This window comes from Candoia aspera, chromosome 6 (assembly GCF_035149785.1).
Source record: "Candoia aspera isolate rCanAsp1 chromosome 6, rCanAsp1.hap2, whole genome shotgun sequence".
NCBI classification, from domain to species: domain Eukaryota; kingdom Metazoa; phylum Chordata; class Lepidosauria; order Squamata; family Boidae; genus Candoia; species Candoia aspera.
In genome coordinates, this window is record NC_086158.1 from 56899428 (window position 1) to 56917782 (window position 18355).

Genomic DNA, 18355 nt, shown 5'->3' on the forward strand with positions numbered 1-18355 from the left:
TGTCCTCTTAAGTACCAAGGAATAATTATCTGCCAGGTTATATGAAAATTACATTTTTCCCCCCTTCCTTATAGTACTCAGCCCAGTTATGGAGTATTTCAGTTCCATGACTCTTTGTTGCAAAGAAATCCTTTACATGGCTAAGTCTTTTCCCTCAGGTGATTTTTTAAAAAAATTATAAGATAGTATAGAATATTTGCTGATGATGAACTTCATACCAGCTTGGGCCAGACTTCAGAGGTGAGTTAAGCTTAGTTGGTATGTTGAGAATTCCTGAACCTATTTTCCAGACTCCCCAATTCTAAATTTGCTGATTACTACTGTTCTTATTTGAGCGTGCTTTTTGTCTGATAAGAGAGTAATAGCATTATTACTTAGGAACTTGTATTGATCTGTTGAAGATCACCAGCCTTGTAATAGTGGGCACTGTAGAGTGATTTGGCTTGATGATACAGGTGCCCTCTTCCTAAATAATAAAATGACCTATACTGAATGTACAAATCTTGAAAGATTTGGTTTTCTCATTTTGTTTAGACATTTATTTTTTTAAAATAAATTGTTACTGACTTCCATTAGAAGACAACTGTAAGGCAAGCAGCAAGCCAAGTGACTAATTACAAGTATCAATAAGTTGAAACTTGTGTTCTGAGGATTGAAAGCTGACAATGTGTAGGATATGGTATGTATATACTGACACTTGAGCTTAAAAAAATCATAATGTTTAGCAATTCAGTGTGATGGTTAGTTAGAGTCAGTATATTTATTTTGGGTATGTATGTCTTTCCAAAAGGATTGTATATTGAAAGTACTTCTGGATTTGGTCATGTCTGAGATGCCAATTTGACTATTAGGTCTATGCAATGTTATGGATTCAAAAAAATGAGTGGTTATTTTCTGATCTGATTATATAATTGTGAGGCTTGTTTGGCATTCACTTTATTACAATTTTGGTGTCATTGGTGTCATTTTCAATCTCTCACATTTTCATGGTTTATTTTTTTAAAAAAATCTGTTGGAGGAATGATATAGTTTAAACACACTGAAAATTATATTCTGCTGTTTCAATTTCTATTGTAATTGTATTAATTTAGGGTTTTTTTTAGTTTCACTTGTGGCATGGTAAAACGTTGACATTTTTAGCAGAAATATAAGCAGAAATATAAATAAATGCAAATACTGTGTTGCTATCATCCATCATAATACTTCAGAAAATTCTGGATATGCATATTGGATTGCTGGCATGTGTTTAATATTTTTTGTTTGGGTGTTCTTAAAATACTCTCTTGCAAACTATGAAGTCAAATGTACATGTTGTGTAAAACACTCTCTTCTCTAATTCATCTTTCATGTCTTACAATTGCAGTTGTTTCTTGTCATTGCTATTGGTTGCTGCTGTGGTCTGGAAAATCAAGCAAACCTGTTGGGCTTCTCGACGGAGAGAGGTATAAATATTATTTTCACTTTTTTTTCCTCCTTTGCACAGAGGAAATTCAGAGCTGCAGTCAGAGCTACATGCAATCTGCCTATTATGCTTGGGAAAGTTCTTTCATGTGAATGTTTGTTTGTTTTTAATGCCAGAACACACATTTTCTTTGCATATGGAAATATAGTTAATTTGCTATATGTTAGACACTTTAAAAAGGTCATTTCTACTTTTTAGATTGTTCCTTTTAAAAGAATGCATTAATATACTGTGTGCCTAATATATTGTATGTCTAACCCTAACCCTTTCTCAGTAGAGAAACATTCTCTAATTTCAATTTTTAAAAACAAAAATCTTATACACTGATTCTTACATTAGTCTGGGTTTATTTTGAATATATAGTTATTTATTATTTGAAATATCTGGTGATGGAATTTGCTATTCCCTTGTTAAAATAAGACCCTCAGCATTAAGCTTTTGTTTATCTATAGATATTTATGTATATTCTCCCTTCATATGAGTAGAATGAGAACAGGCTGGACTCAATGGACTCGCCTCCATCTCACAATCCCTTCTTAATTCATGCCTCCCCTTACCAACATTTCATGAAGAAAAATCTCAAACAGGGAGCCTGCCAGAGATTATTAATTCCTCATGAGCTTTAGACACTCTACAAGATTCAAAATCTTGTAGGGAAGTATTTTCATTCCTACCAACAGGGCATGCATAGTAAAGGCGATGAGCCAAATGATAATGTAGTTCTGTGGGGAATGAGTAGGTCAGTCTGCAGCCATTTTCTGCGGTTTTGCATGCATTTAAGCTCATTTTCCCAAACATCAGCAGCATTTTGCTAACTGCACAGAAAGTAACAGGCCGTTTTGAATTCATTTTTATAAACGGCTTTTCCTGACGTGCAAGTTATGTACATATATACATGCAAATTCTGTAATATATATTTTATATGCACATTTCCTAATATTCACATTTCAGTATGCAATTTTAAAACTCAGACTTGCATTACAGATCTGGTGAAATGTGACATTACAAGGGTAATTGTGTTCTGATTTACATAGGAATTCAGGAACTAAAAATTTGGAGAGATTGCTTAAAAATGCAGACCAAATAAAAATATTTGGGGTTGCCCAAATGACTTCCATTCTTTTCTCCTTAATCTTGTTATCATAATCATATGAAGAAAACCTGTCAAGTACTTTTAAGTATCTCAAAAAGTTCTGTTTTTATCTTATTTCTAACTATATTATGTTAACGTTATAAGGCCTGATCTACGCTGAGTACATGAAAATAAAGACTTGCATCATTTAAGTTGGTGCTAATGCGCGTTGCAGCTCTGCATCTTAATAGGGTACAGGTAGACATTGCTTAACAACTGTCCTGTTTAGCAACCATTCAAAGTTACGACAACACTGGAAAAGTAACTCTATGACCAGTCCTCTCATTTTTGACCATTGCACTGTCCCTGCAGTGACATGATCAGAATTTGGGCATTTTGCAACCGGTGGGCATTTATGACTTGCATTTATGACATCTGCGGTCACGTGATTGCCATTTGCACATTTCACATCTGGCTTGAGACAAGCAGAGTCAATGGAGAAGCCAGCAGTAAAATTGCAAGTTGCAGTCACATGATGTTTTGCTTAATTACTGAATGGGAAGTGATGTAAGTCTGTTGCAGTCACATGATGTTTCACTTAGTGACTACATCACTTAGCAATGGAGTTTCTGGTCCTAAATGTGGCTGCTAAATGAGGACTACCTGGACCTGTTTAGATAATAGCTATGACTAAACTTATGATGTATTACTTTTGATTCTGGAGTGAAAAGCAACAAGAAGGAGTGAACTTGAAAAATTTCACCTTATTCTTTCTGAATCATCTACTGTTTCCTTACCAATAAATTTTGTTAGATTGTATGCAGTTCATGTTTCTTTGAGCAGTTTTTGAAACTACAACCTTTGTAATGGAAAATTGGAATAATTTCTTAAGTATCAGAAATAGTGGCTTCTACATAGAGAAAGGTAAAAAAAAAAACAAATGTAAAAAGGTTTTGTTCTGAGTCTTTAGTTAGTGTAGATGTTTCTTCTTGAAGTGGTAGGAAGGTGTAATGGTATGTAGGAATGACCTTGAGAGATGGGGGAAGAGCCACAGTGAGGGGACTGGTTGAATGAGAGGCAACTTAGCCCACAAGAGGAATGTGGACATGGCAAATGTCTCAGATGGGACCCTTCCTAGTTTCTTGGGTAAAGGTAAGAGGCACAGATTTACTTTCAGACTTGTAAGATTCTGTTAATGTAACTTATAATTAAGTAGAGCTAGTTCTTCTGGGTGTGCTTCTTGTCTGGACTACCATGCTAGGCTGTTAGAAGGGGAGGTCCTATGTATACATTTACAAATACAGTTTTCTTTCTAAATTCCATTTTAATTAGATTAGCTGAAACACTACAGAAAGTATAATATATTTCTGATAATTAAATTAATTATAAGATTAGTAAAGCTTTTATATGCTTTGTAAATATTTCAAGTTAATATATTTATTAGTCCCCCCATAGGGGAGAGAGGGGCGGTGAATAAATTTATAAAATAAATAAATAAATACATTTATTATTGTTATTTATTGTTTGCAATTTTTATTGGTACTATTCCTGTTACAATATTATCCTTTGAAAGAACAACTGACCCAAGTCACCCATTGAGCTTCTATTGTGGCAATGGAATTAAACCTGGATTCCAGTCCAATACATTAACAATACAATTACAAGTAGTCTCACTGATGGTAATTGGGACTGGGAAATCTATCGCTAAGTGATGTGGTCATAAGACACAATGCCATGTGACTGCACCAACTTACGACAGCAGATCTTGCAGTCCCAGTTTCCATTGTTAGGCAAATCCCACAGGTTACAGCATCCCGTGGTCATGTGATTGCCATTTGCAACCTCCTGCTGGCTCCCCATTGACTGCTTCTTGGAAGCCAGCAGTGAAGATTGCAAACGGCAATCTCGTGACTGCAGGATGCTACAACCTTGTAATTTTGAGCCAGTTGCCAAGCACCTGAATCATGATCTTGTGACCACAGGGATGCTGTGACGGCCACAGCTACAAAGATCTGTTGTAAGTCCCCCTTGTTCAGTGCCATCGTAGCTTTGACAGTGGCTGAATGAGTTACATTAAATGATGACTACATGTACAGTATACTATTACTGGCTCCCTTAATATGAAAAGGTATAATAGAAATGTTTTTTTAAAGTATAACTAGAATGTTTGGAATGTACTATACAAGAACACTTCTTAATATTACACTTCTATTATTCTGGTAGCTTTTTGATGCATTGCTTATTTTAACATCAGTCTCACTTGTATAACATTCCAGTTCCTATATGATTTCCTTAATATATATATTCCTAAACTGCACAGTATGAGACTGATTTAACACTTGTTAACGTTAGGGGAAAAAAACCACAGAAATAAACAAGTTAATTTCTATAGTAACTCAATTAACAGTTTGAAAGTTTGTATTAATCGATGTAGACAATATAAGAAAATAAATGCTACTGTTAAAACATTATAGTGGCAATTTCATTTTAAAAAACCATTTCGTTCTACTACAGGTGTTAATAGCCTTGAGTAAGCTTAGAACAGTTTGACTGTGATATTTAATGTAAATTAATTAATGTGCCAAATGATATATTATTTGAGGGTAAGCTGACAAAAATGTATAAATCTCTGTTATAGAACTGAAATATTGCTCCTGTCTGTAAAGTTAGTTGGAGTAAACTGCTCTGGTATCTCTTTTCATAAACGAACAGAATGTGGTAAGTGTACATCACAATCACTGGATTTCACTAAGTTTCTATACACTCTATTGGTCACTGAGAGTATGAAATAAGAGGGCATTATAATGCTGATACTTTAATGTCATTCATATTGTTATAACTCAAAATTTATTCTCCACAAATAGTATATTGTTACAAAGAACCAACATATAAAATATTTAAAAAATCCAAACATATTCAGAAAATCAAACTATCTCTAAATATACCAAAGTGTAAAACAAAGGTTAATAGAGGACAGAAACCTGTATCAAGAGTTGGGCCCCTTAAATCATGCTAACCAGAATGCTACTTCTAAGGTAAGTGATAGTAGAAAATATAACACTACTATTGCAGTGCCCCAGCTTTGGTTTTAAAGAGATGAAAAACATAAAATTTGAATTCCCTGCCTGGACAACTGTTTAAAAGAAGCATGATCAATCTCTGTGAATATCATTTTAAAATGGGCAATTTAGAAGAACATGCTTCACTATCTCCCACTTTCCAGTCCACAAGGGCAGACACATTGCTCAGATGGGATATTCTGATATACACCCATCATTAGTGCTGAAAGTAGACCATTAAATCAAGCTAACATAAAAATCATGTAATATTTGATGTAGGAACAGTAGATGGTGGAGAGAAAGCTGTGACCAGGCAAGCCTTCATAGAAATTACTTGACATTGAACTACTAAACTATTGTAAATCTGAATCAGAATTTTTGACATTTTCAGAACTGAATGACTAACAAACTGGAAACAGACAATAGAACTGAAATATGTCATTCAGCAATCTATAATATGTAGATTTAAATTTACCAATACAAAGCCAAATTTTAGTCATGGATTGAAGAAGCAGAACAATATCTGTCCTTTCACTGAAACTAGACCTGTTCCAGACCTAGTCCTGGGGTGGATATACATCTGGGACTTCAATAAAGAACACAGGAATTTAGACTGAACCATCTCTAATCACTCACAATCTCTGTAGGGGCGTATTTCGGTTCTGTAGAGCAACTGGAAGATATTTCTCTCTTCATATTTGCCTTTTTCTATCATCAGTATATACCCAATTCTCTCACACTTTCTCATAAAAATAAAAATAGTACTACCTTTTCATTCACAAAAAAAGGAGGAGTGATAAAGATGAAGAGCAAATATGCAATTGGATACATGGAAGTGGTAGAAACAAGGATATTTTGAAAAGAAATATGGAGAGAGATAGTGAATGGTGCTATTATAAACTAGATTTAGTTAATTTCCTTTTTTTAATCTACTTTTAATTTATTTTGCCTATTACTTCTTTTCCGCACTTTGTACAACACTGCTTACTAAGAAAGGAAATAGTGTGATGGATATACATGCATAAGTGTTTATGTGTGTTATTTATGTATATATTAGACTAAATTTGACTTTACATTGTTTTTGCTTTTTAAAAGCAACATAGTAACATTTGACACCTGAAGTATTAAATTTCTTAGTGTATTCCTTCAATAAGATTGCAGTTCACCTACTGAATCTAAGCCAGTCTGGTCTTCCAAGCTGCTTGGATGAGAAACCAACTGGAAATGTTAAATCAACTCTTAGGAGAAAAGCAGAATATAAGTAAAAATGTAGCTTATTCAGTTTTTCAAATGATTTCTCATTCCTGAAATACTATTTAAAATGACAGTTACATTTTATTTGGAGAAATTTGATTGGAACTTTTTGGAAACTCCTAAATAAAGTATAAAAGCTTTTTCAAACTTTTTTGGTGTGCCTTTGAGTCAGTGTTGACTCCTGGTAATTGCCTGGACAAGTCCCTGCAGTTTTTTGGCAAGATTTTTCAGAAGTGGTTTGCAATTGCCTCCTTCCTAGGGCTGAGAGAGAATGACTGGCCCAAGGTCATCCAGCTGGCTTTGTGCCTAAAGCGGGACTATAACTCACAGTCTCCTGATTTCTAGCCTGGTACTTTAACTGCTATACCAAACAGGTTGTTTCCAAATAGTTGTTGTTTATTCATTCAGTCGCTTCCGACTCTTCATGACTTCATAGACCAGCCCACGCCAGAGCTTCCTGTCAGTTGTCAGCACCCCCAGCTCCCCCAGGGACGAGTCCATCACCTCTAGAATATCATCTATCCATCTTGCCCTTGGTCGGCCCTTCTTCCTTTTGCCTTCCACTTTCCCTAGCATCAGCATCTTCTCCAGGGTGTCCTGTCTTTTCATTATGTGGCCAAAGTATTTCAGTTTTGCTTTGAATATCATTCCCTCAAGTGAACAGTCTGGCTTTATTTCTTGGGAGGATGGACTTGTTTGATCTTCTTCAGAATTTTCCTCCAACACCACAGTTCCAAAGCATCTATCTTCCTTCTCTCAGCCTTCCTTATGGTCCAGCTCTCACAGCCATATGTTACTACTGGGAATACCATTGCTTTAACTATGCGGACCTTTGTTGTCAGTGTGATGTCTCTGCTCTTAACTATTTTATCGAGATTGGTCATTGCTCTTCTCCCAAGGATTAAACGTCTTCTGATTTCCTGACTGCAGTCAGCATCTGCAGTAATCTTCGCACCTAGAAATACAAAGTCTTTCACTGCCTCTATGTTTTCTCCCTCTATTTGCCAGTTATCAATCAAGCTGGTTGCCATAATCTTGGTTTTTTTGAGGTTTAGCTGCAAGCCAGCTTTTGCACTTTCTTCTTTCACCTTCATCATAAGGCTCCTCAGTTCCTCTTTGCTTTCAGCCATCAAAGTGGTATCATCTGCATATCTGAGATTGTTAATGTTTCTTCCAGCGACTTTAACTCCAGCCTCGGATTCCTCAAGCCCAGCATGTCGCATGATGTGTTCTGCGTACAAGTTGAATAGGTAGGGTGAGAGTATACAACCCTGCTGCACTCCTTTCCCAATCTTAAACCAGTCTGTTGTTCCATGGTCTGTTCTTACCATTGCTACTGGCCATTATACAGATTCCTCAGGAGGCAGACAAGATGACTAGGTATCCCCATACTGCTAAGAACTTGCCACAATTTGTTATGGTCCACACAGTCAAAGGCTTTAGAATAGTCAATAAAACAGAAATAGATGTTTTTCTGAAACTCCCTGGCTTTTTCCATTATCCATTGGATATTGGCAATTTGGTCCCTAGTTCGTCTGCCTTTTCTAAACCCAGCTTGTACATCTGGCAATTCTCGCTCCATGAATTGCTGAAGTCCTCCTTGCAGGATCTTGAGCATTACCTTACTGGCATGTGAAATGAGTGCCACTGTTCGATAGTTTGAGCATTCTTTAGTGTTTCCCTTTTTTGGTATGGGGATATAAGTTGATTTTTTCCAATCTGATGGCCATTCTTGTATTTTCCAAATTTGCTGGCATATAGCATGCATTACCTTGAAAGCATCATCTTGCAAGATTTTGAACAGTTCAGCTGGGATGCCATCGTCTCCTGCTGCCTTGTTATTCGTAATGCTTCTTAAGGCCCATTCAACCTCACTCTTCAGGATGTCTGGCTCTAGCTCATTGACCACACTGTCAGAGCTATCCCCAATATTGTTATCCTTCCTATACAGGTCTTCTGTATATTCTTGCCACCTTTTCTTGATCTCTTCTTCTTCTGTTAGGTCCTTGCCATCTTTGTTTTTGATCATACCCATTTTTGCCTGGAATTTACCTCCGATGTTTCTAATTTCCTGGAAGAGTTCTCTTTTCCTTCCTATTCTATTGTCTTCTTCCACTTCTGCGCATTGCTTGTTTAAAAATAATTCCTTATCTCTTCTGGCTAACCTCTGGAATTTTGCATGTAATTGGGCATATCTCCCCTTATCACTGTTGCCTTTTGCTTTCCTTCTTTCTTGGGCTACTTCTAGTGTCTCAGCAGACAGCCATTTTGCCTTATTGGTTTTCTCTTTCTTTGGGATGTATTTTGTTGCCGCCTCCTGAACAATGTTGCAAACTTCTGTCCATAGTTCTTCCGGGACCCTATCTACTAAGTCCAGTCCCTTAAATCTATTCTTCACCTCCACTGCATATTCCTTAGGAATATTAGGAATATGAGCTCATATATAGCTGATCTGTGGGTCTTCCCTAATCTCTTCAGTCTGATCCTAAATTGTACAATAAGAAGTTCATGATCGGAACTACAGTCAGCTCCAGGTCTTGTTTTTACCGACTGTATAAATGTCCGCCACCTTTGGCTGCAAAGGATGTAGTCAATCTGATTTCGGTGTTGTCCATCTGGTGAAGTCCATGTATAAAGCCGTCTCTTAGGTTGTTGGAAGAGGGTGTTTGTTATGCATAGTGAGTTGTCTTGGCAAAATTCTATCAGCCTATGTCCTGCTCGTTTTGTTCTCCCAGGCCATGCTTACCTGTAATTCCAGGTGTCATCTGACTGCCCACCTTAGCATTCCAAATAGTAGTGTTATACAAAATAATGGTATTCTATTCATTTGTATAATAAATATAAAGCTTGATCTTTTATAAGTAATAATATCAAAATAATCATATTGCTATTGGGATGTTGTGAAATTGCATGCAGCTTCCTTATTTCAAAAGTTTTGAAGTTAAATGTTTAACGTAACATTTCCATTTTAGAAACACTTTCAGATAGATCTGATACAAGTGTTTTACCTTCTAAAATGAATTGGGGATGATTTTTATTGCCATACAAGTATCCTCGAAAGATTGTTAGAAGAGATTCTACCAGTCCTTGAGGATGGAACAGTTCAGTATAATCCTTGAGGATTAATATGTGAGTCTTTGTGCAGTCCCAACATTTACACATGTGCATCAGTTTGCTGTACTATTTGCAGTATTAAGACTTTTGAAGACCTTTGAAACAAATCCATAAAAATGGCATCTGATTTTATTTACAGCTTTTTATGTATTTTTAACATAATTTCCTCTAAAAAAGCACTTCAAAACTGTGTTTTCTGATATTCTCCATTAAGTCCTCCATTCCTGGAGTGAGAGGCCCTTTGAACGGTCACTCATGCCCTGGTCATCTCCCATATAGACTACTGCAATGCACTCTACATGGGGCTACCCTTGAAGAGTATCCAGAAGCTACAGCTGGTCCAAAATGCAGCCGCGCAGACAGTTTTTGGTGCCTCAAGATCAGCACGCATTACTCTCTTGCTCCATGAGCTGCATTGGGTGCCAGTTTGCTTCTGGGTCCAATTCAAGGTGTTGGTTATCACCTTTAAAGCCCTACATGGCATGGGTCCAGGTTACCTAAGGTCTCTTCCCCATTACATGAACCCGTCCCACCCAGTCATGCAGAGAGGGCATGCTACAGACCCCATCTGTAAGAGAATTCCATCTGGCGGGGTCCAGGAGGCGGGCCTTCTCTGCAGCAGGTCCCGTCCTTTGGAACATCCTTCCCCCGGAAGTGAGGTTGGCCTCCTCACTTCTGGACTTCAGGAAATGGCTGAAGACCTGGGTTTGTCACCATGCCTGGAGTGGGGAGAGGAAGAGCCACTCTTGGGGCTGGTTGGTTCCCTAGTCCTGCCAGGACGGTTCCAGTCCCCTTTGGGGGGAATTAGATCTGCCATCACTTGGATTGTATTATATTTTATATGTATATTTATTGATATTATTCCAATTTTATTGTATTTTATACTGTTTTATTGTGAACCGCCCAGGGTCCCCCGATTGGGGGAGATGGGCAGTAATAAAAATATGATAAATCAATAAATAAAAATAAATAAATGTCAGTTTCCCCAGTCTAGACTTTTAAGATTCTGATCTTTCATTGTAAGTTAATTCTTTACACACACACACACAAACACCTTTTTTTTTTTTGCTTCATAGACAGCAATTTTATTTTTTGGAAACTTTCAGAAAGAAAGGTATGCTAAGAAAAAAAATGTATGCTCTTACAAGAAATGAGTTGGACTTTTTGTGCAGAAAGATGTGAAGAAGGTTTTTTTTAGGTTCTTTTTTTTATCCCACCTGTATTATTTTTATAAATAACTCAAGGTGGGGAACATGCCTAATACTCCTTCCTCCTCCTATTTTCCCCACAACCCTGTGAGGTGAGTTGGGCTGAGAGAGAGTGTATTATTTATTTATCTTATTTATTTATTTATCCAGTGTATTTATTTATTCACAGGTGCCGTAAGAAAACACCTTAAGTGTTGACATATACTTTTAACAGCATTTAGTACCCGTTACATATAATCAGAATAAAATTGTGCAAATAATTCATTATAAGAGAGTACAAAATGTTTTACTTTTATGATCTATCTACTTTTATGCGTCTGAAATGACATGTCTTTAACTTAATATATTCTGTAACCTTTTTTGTAATTTTTCCTGTAGTGTATAATTACTGCAGAAGGGTAATGGTGATAGTGTAATTTATCCATTATCTTAATTACTTTAATTAGGCCTATTTATAATATTCTTAATGGAGAAAAATTAATAGTATTTTGGAGTCTTGAAGAAAATATTTAATCTCAAGAAAATTGATTCACAAATGATATATTGATGTACAATCAAGGTCTAGCACTGCTTATTAAACTTTGAACAAATATTACATTAGAAAAGTTGATGCAGAGTTCATGCTTTAATGTAAAAGTTTACCAATTCATGGATTTAGTCATAGCTGCCTTCACAAAGATTCACATGGAAGCTTAACTTCAGGCTAATTGGTGGACAAGACAATTGATTTTATCTGACAGCTAGGACTCTCATATGTTTACTTCAAAGCAGTCCAGTTATAATTTTATGTACCATCCCCATTCCCGAGGTATTATCAAAAACCTTTGGACAAATTATGTACATATAATTTATGAAACTAACTACCACTCAGGTGTGGTCTTTGGCCAGATATCCAGGTTCAAGATGTAGCTTTGAGTGCTATAGGTGTTTACTATCTGTTGGTACATCTAGCAAGGACATAGACACACACAAGTAAAACATATCGTAATGCTTTTATTAAGGCTATACTGATGATCAATACAACATACTATAAAGCTCTTAGACTCTATGCAAGACTATACTAACAGTCTACTGATAGTCAAAGTTATAAATATTGGGATGGCTCCTCTAGTCAAGAGTTTTTAGATCAAAGGGTATGAACATCTCCTACCCAAGTTTTGTATCTTCTTGAATAATTCCATGACCTCATCCCATAACCTGGCAATAATTTGCAGGATCAGCAGAAAAACTTCTTGGATGATGATATAAAAACCCTAGAAATATTCAGAGAGGAGGCATCTTAAAACAATAGTTCAATCAAAAAGTGCAGCAAAGAAGTTTAAAAAATGCACATCTAATATAGGCAGTATGACATATGACAGCCAAATGTTGACAGACAGATAGAAAAATGAAGCAGGAAGTAAGAATTCTGGTTAGTTCTAAGAAGTCAGATCAACAAGTCCAGGGATTTCCAAATGCATAGCCTATGACATATACTAATTAGGTTGATTGGAAGAAAATAACCGCCCAAAGTTGCTCCCTGAGTGAGATGGGCAGTGACTAAATTTGAAGTATAAATAAATAAAAAATAAATAAAATTAGACAGAAATACGTAACTAATTTGTGGAATCTGTGGAATTCATTGCCACAGTACATGATTATGGCCTTTAACATGGATACCTGAAAAAGAGGATTCAATAAATTTATGGAAGGTCTGTCTCTACAGAACTTAGAGTCTGAATATTCACTATTACCTCCAGTTTGGGGGTTGAATGTTTCCAAATATCAGTTGCAGGGAAACAATAGTAAGAGATCTCTCCATCTCTTTCATATAAATACCCTAGAGGAATCTAGTTGACCACTATGAAGCAAAATGCTGAGTAGAATGGGCCTTGGGCTGATACAGCAGGACTGCTCTTATGTTCCAAGACGTATAAGTGGATTCAGTAGAAAATAAAAGAGGCTACTAGTACCAAAGAAGCACATTTGCAATTGCAGAACAGTGTCTCTTATTGAAAGAAGTCAGGCCAAATCCAGGGATTACTTAAGTGTCTAAAATGTAATATTATTCTGATTCATGTACTTAGGTATGTGGAGATACATACTGTTTAAAGCAAGGGTAATGTAGCTGGGTGTGGGCTGTCTAGACAAATACAACAGAAATGTGTAATACAATAGGAAACAGGTTAATAAATGGCTTATTTTAGTTTAAAGACAGTTCTACAGCAAGCAGTCTTCTCACTCCATAAAAATTGATTATTTTTATGTGCCTGATTCCGGGAGGTTGTCAGACCCAAACTTTTCATTTTATTGCATGCACTTTATTGCATGCAATAAGCAGGCAAGTATCCCGAAACCTAGTGTTTATTAGTGGGAAATAGAAAGTTGTATGTGTTATATAATAAAAAAGTGCTCTTCACTTCTCATTCAGTCAGTATTGCAGAGACACAAGCTTTACATTTTTCATAATGATAAACTAGGAGATTGCAAAAGGAAGAAGTTGAGTTAGATGGAGTCTTTTTGGTTGTTTTTAGTTTTCTGCTTGAATTTTTGATAAATCGAGCATACTTACATACAGGAAAGAATAGATCATTTTTAATTACTGGAAATTGTGAATAGCAATGTTTCAGTTAATCATAGAAAGAGAATGCAAAGACCTACCCGCTATTATATAAAGTCATAATTTTAAATCATAGTCGTTTTTAAAATAATTGTTGCAGGAACAGTTCACTTCAGTAAAGAATAGTAACACACAATATCAATGATAGCACTAGGAAAAAAAACAACAGTCTAGATGAGGAATGAAAGGGTAATTTCTGAGGGTCAAGCTTTGTTGTATGTATTAAATTTACCAAATAAATATTGGCACCTTCTACTTCACATTAATGCTCTGACTTTAAAAATACATTCTGCAAGATAGGTTACATTGATTTCAATAATATAGTATTGCAATTTTACTGTAATTATGATTCAAGATATTCCATGGTTTGGTACTGAGAATTCAACACCCATCATGCCCCAATTTGCATCACTTTATACCTGTTAGATTTGATTTCCTGACTGCCATTTCATCTAGCTGAAGGAGATTTTTTTGGAATTCTTTGCTTGCATTTTTAGAACCTTGATTAATTAGATATCATCCACTCATAGGACCAGTTTGCTACTTGGTAGAGCAGTATGTGGAAGCAAACATAGCACAGGAGGATTTTTTTATTTCAAAAGTGGGTGAACCATGTGGCCATGCACCATTTAAGACACGTTGGCTGAGAGCTGAGTTATAGCTAGCAGCCAAGACAATTAGCATACCTGTAGTTGGAGGCTGCATCTCTCTGATCCCTTGCCATGTGCTACTGGAGGCAATGACTTTTTCTTGGTGAGCATTTACTATCTGACCTTTTAGAGAAAATTAAAAAATGAGAGATTGAGAGTTTTTTAGTTGATGGTTCCTAATAGATTGTTGTTCCTTTGATATTATTAGACAGCTTTCTGTTTTATTTCCACTACATTGCTGAACATATTTAATAGGCTCCTCTCTTGCAATTGGAGTTCTTTTTCTATGACGTGTTTTGTTAAATCTCAACTGAAGGTGCCTTTGATTTTGAAAGGCTGGCATTTATGATAACCAGAAAATAATATCTATAAATGCGGGTACACATAATCATAGCTGGCAGAAGTTTATTGTTATATGTAGTCTGTGCCCTGCATATTCAATATATGTTTCTGGCAAGATAATATGACTGTACCTATGTGAGACTAATGGTAATTGGTGTTCTTCATACAACTTATAGATCTGCAGATATATTCAGTTTACCAACTTACAAAAAAAGGCATTTACAGGAAAAAGTGCTTCAGATTTATTTTTTAGGAATGTTGATGCAAAATTCTTCTTTGAAAGAAGGCTGTAAATATGGTTTTAGGAGAATATTTGATTTTGTATATTGAAAAGGACAATGTATGTTTTCTGAAATACAGGATTTTATATAATAAATAACATAACAATAACCATAAAAACTGAAGCTTAGTTCTGAGAACACAGCTGAAATTTATCTTTTCATATAACATAATGGGCAAAACTATGAGACAATTTGTTTTGAACATGTTTATCTGAGATGCATTATCTAAAGATAATGACAACTTTGGTTACATAATTAATAATTGCACACTCAGATCCACAATAATAAGCTTTTCCTTTGTTTCTTCTCCATGTTCTTCAGAGAAAGCTATATTTGAGAGTATGGCATTCGATGAATCTATTGGGCAAAATAATAATACTAATCAAGAAAAATGCAATCCTTGTGTGATGGAAAAACACTGTCAGTGCTTGAAGAATAATTATGAAGTGATACTTCTATCTAAAGGATTGGAGCCCAATATTTTCTACTAAAATAGATGTTGACCTCAACATTCACCTAAAGTGTTTGCTTATAGATGCCAGATATCAACTGTGGTATTAAAAAAGTCCTATTAGATAAGGAAATATTGACTTCTTATTTTGAAGTGGTTTTAGGGTGCTTTCATTTTGAGTGAATTAGTTAAATGAGAAATGGAGTCGAAACGGTCTCCATGCTGCATTTAATATACTGCCCAGAGTCCTCCTTTTTGGGGGAGATGGGCAGTGATAGAAATTTGAAAAATAAATTAAAAAAATAAATAAATACTGCTATATTATTTAACAGTATATTTCCACATTCCAAGTTTCTTCTAGAATGTTATTACCAAATAAGTTCTATTTAGGGAAGGCTGCTTCTAATACTGTTTGAAATCTTCCTGTTGATACAGGCTGGTAATTAATTATGAATAACTTCTGATTCTATCCTCATATACTTCCCTAACTTGTCTTAATATCAATTTCTTTTCCCCAGGGAAGAAACACTGTTTATCTTACAATTTTAATTTAAATAAGGAACAAAATAGAAAGAGAGGGAATTATAATTAAAGGAAGGAAATAAGCAGCCAATCAATTTAGAAAATATATTTATTGGGCAGATTGCTAGTTATTTATCACAAATCTCCCAGCTCATTGAATAGGAAGCACTCCAGTAAACAAAGGAACATTTGCAAAATATAAGAATCTTGAAGTATTTTAGAGTATTTCTGCACTGCTGCTGTTTCCACTCCCGATCTCTTCCCAAGCTTCATATCCAAACTTGCAACATCCTGTTGTTATCACTGTAGGTGTCCACTGCAGTCAACCAGTGGTTCCACAGGCTAGCCAAGGAAAATGTTCCAAAATCTATCTCTTAGATGTCTCCAGTCTCCCCATTCCTATCCCTTCCTTGCCAAGTTATGCTTATTCTTTCAGTAAGGCAACAAACAAATCAATGGCCAACACTGACTGATGTACTGCCTCCAAAGCCAAGTATGAGATCACTGAAGGAGGTCACTGAAGGTGGCTTGTCAGCTGCAAGGAAGGGGAAGAACCAGGATCTGGGAGGTGAGGTAGGTGGGAATTGCCACCAATGCAAAACTGGCTTGCCTCCAATTATCAAGTAGCTTGGGACATAAATGTTGCAGTTAGAATTTTGAAGCAATAGATGTAGAAAAAGATCAACAATGATAGTAGGATGGGGACACAGGGACAGAGTATTGGTGTGGGAAGGATGCTAAAGACCCATGTAGAAGTGACCTAGTTTATTCATTACACTGACATTTTAATTGGTTTTCTGATTAAGGGAATGAAATAAAAAGAAATAAAATCTAGAACAGTAAAATGTGTCAGGTAAAAATGGTAAGCAATTAGTAGTGAAAGCGTTACAGGAAATAAAAAAGTGCTAAAATGCTCTGATAAGAAAAATTGTTGTTTTTCAATCTGTTTATTCATCACCTTTGTTAAACTCTGTTTTAAAATGCAATATAATGCAATTAAAATCAAGATATTAACATCAATACCATTAAAATATCCAGAAAGGGGGAGATCAATAGCTGCTGAACAGGTAGCTACAGGACTTCTGATCATGGCAGGACAGAAAGCACAGCTCATTTGATGATTTCAGCAGTAAGTCTTAGCAGATCATTGCCTTGGCAAACTGATCCAGTCAGGAATTTTGCACATGTGTGTGAGTTCCTCAACATTCACTGGAATAATAGGTTATTAACAGGAAGAAGATACTCTAAAATGTGAGTCAAGAAAAGATTATGTCCTGTGAAAGGCAAGCACATAATAGTAAATAAATTGTCCTTATTAAAACTCAGAGAATTGTATGATCAAACTGAGAAGATCAGGATCCAAGGCTTATAGGTGGAAATATGAAGCAAACTAGAATCTTAAATATCAACTGACTGATATTATGAGAACAAGAACAAGCACCATTGTCAGAAGAAAGGATTTATGACTGGCCATTTCATGGCAATTCATTGGTCTTGGAATTATTTATAAATTATATTTTTCATCTTCTCATCTAGCTTGTTCTCTTCTGAATAATTTTAGGTAATTTCAGATTCTTTCCCACTCCCCCCCCCCAAAAAAAAATCTGGAATCTATGATTATATCTCTGGCTATTACATATCCTTGGGTGCATTTCAGATCAGCACTAGGTCAGAGAGAGACTGGCTGGCAATTTACTCAGCTGTTTTTAAATTAAACATTTATGTTTCTCGAACCTTCTCCAATTCAACCTCACTTTAGCCAAAGGTGTTCTTCAAAGTAGTGATACTTCCTGAACAGCCTCTTCCTGTTCCTCAGACTGATGTGTTTTGATAGCTTCTAGCTTAATGTTTAAAAGGTATCTAAAAGATACCTAAAATGTCAATAACTAAAGCTGAGATAACATGAAACATTGTGATTTGTCTGTATATTTGGACTTTCTCTGGAAGAATTTCAGAGTTAGTTAGAGCTTTCTAACTAAAGGTTGAGGATCATAAAAGTGATGATCCCAGATCTTGGGACTGTTGTTATATACAGCATTAATGTTACAGTCAGTGCAGCTATGCTTTTATTAATGTTTTTAATTTAAAAAGTGTGCTACTATTGGCAAAGCCAATTGTGACCTAATGGCAAAGCAGTTTAGAAATACAAGACATGTTCTGTAATATATGTGTAAAATAAGGAGAACAAATATAATGGATTAATATGAATTTCAAGTAGATACATATGAAAATACTGTTGTACTATCACCCTAGCTTTTGTTATTACTGAAAAATTTAAGTGCTTGAGGAACAATCTTACAAAGCATGTGACCTGAGTTTTATAAAAAGTTGTAAGGGCAGG

At 35.7% G+C, this 18355-nt stretch overlaps 1 protein-coding gene across 1 annotated transcript in view; it reads left to right on the forward strand.

Annotated features, from left to right (window-relative positions):
• The window catches only part of ATRNL1 (attractin like 1), a 609453-nt gene that overhangs the window by 291390 nt on the left and 299708 nt on the right, over nt 1-18355 (forward strand). Inside the window, exon 26 of the mRNA XM_063307208.1 lies at nt 1364-1442. Coding sequence (XP_063163278.1) covers nt 1364-1442 — 79 coding nt within the window. The remainder of the gene's footprint in view (nt 1-1363; nt 1443-18355) is intronic.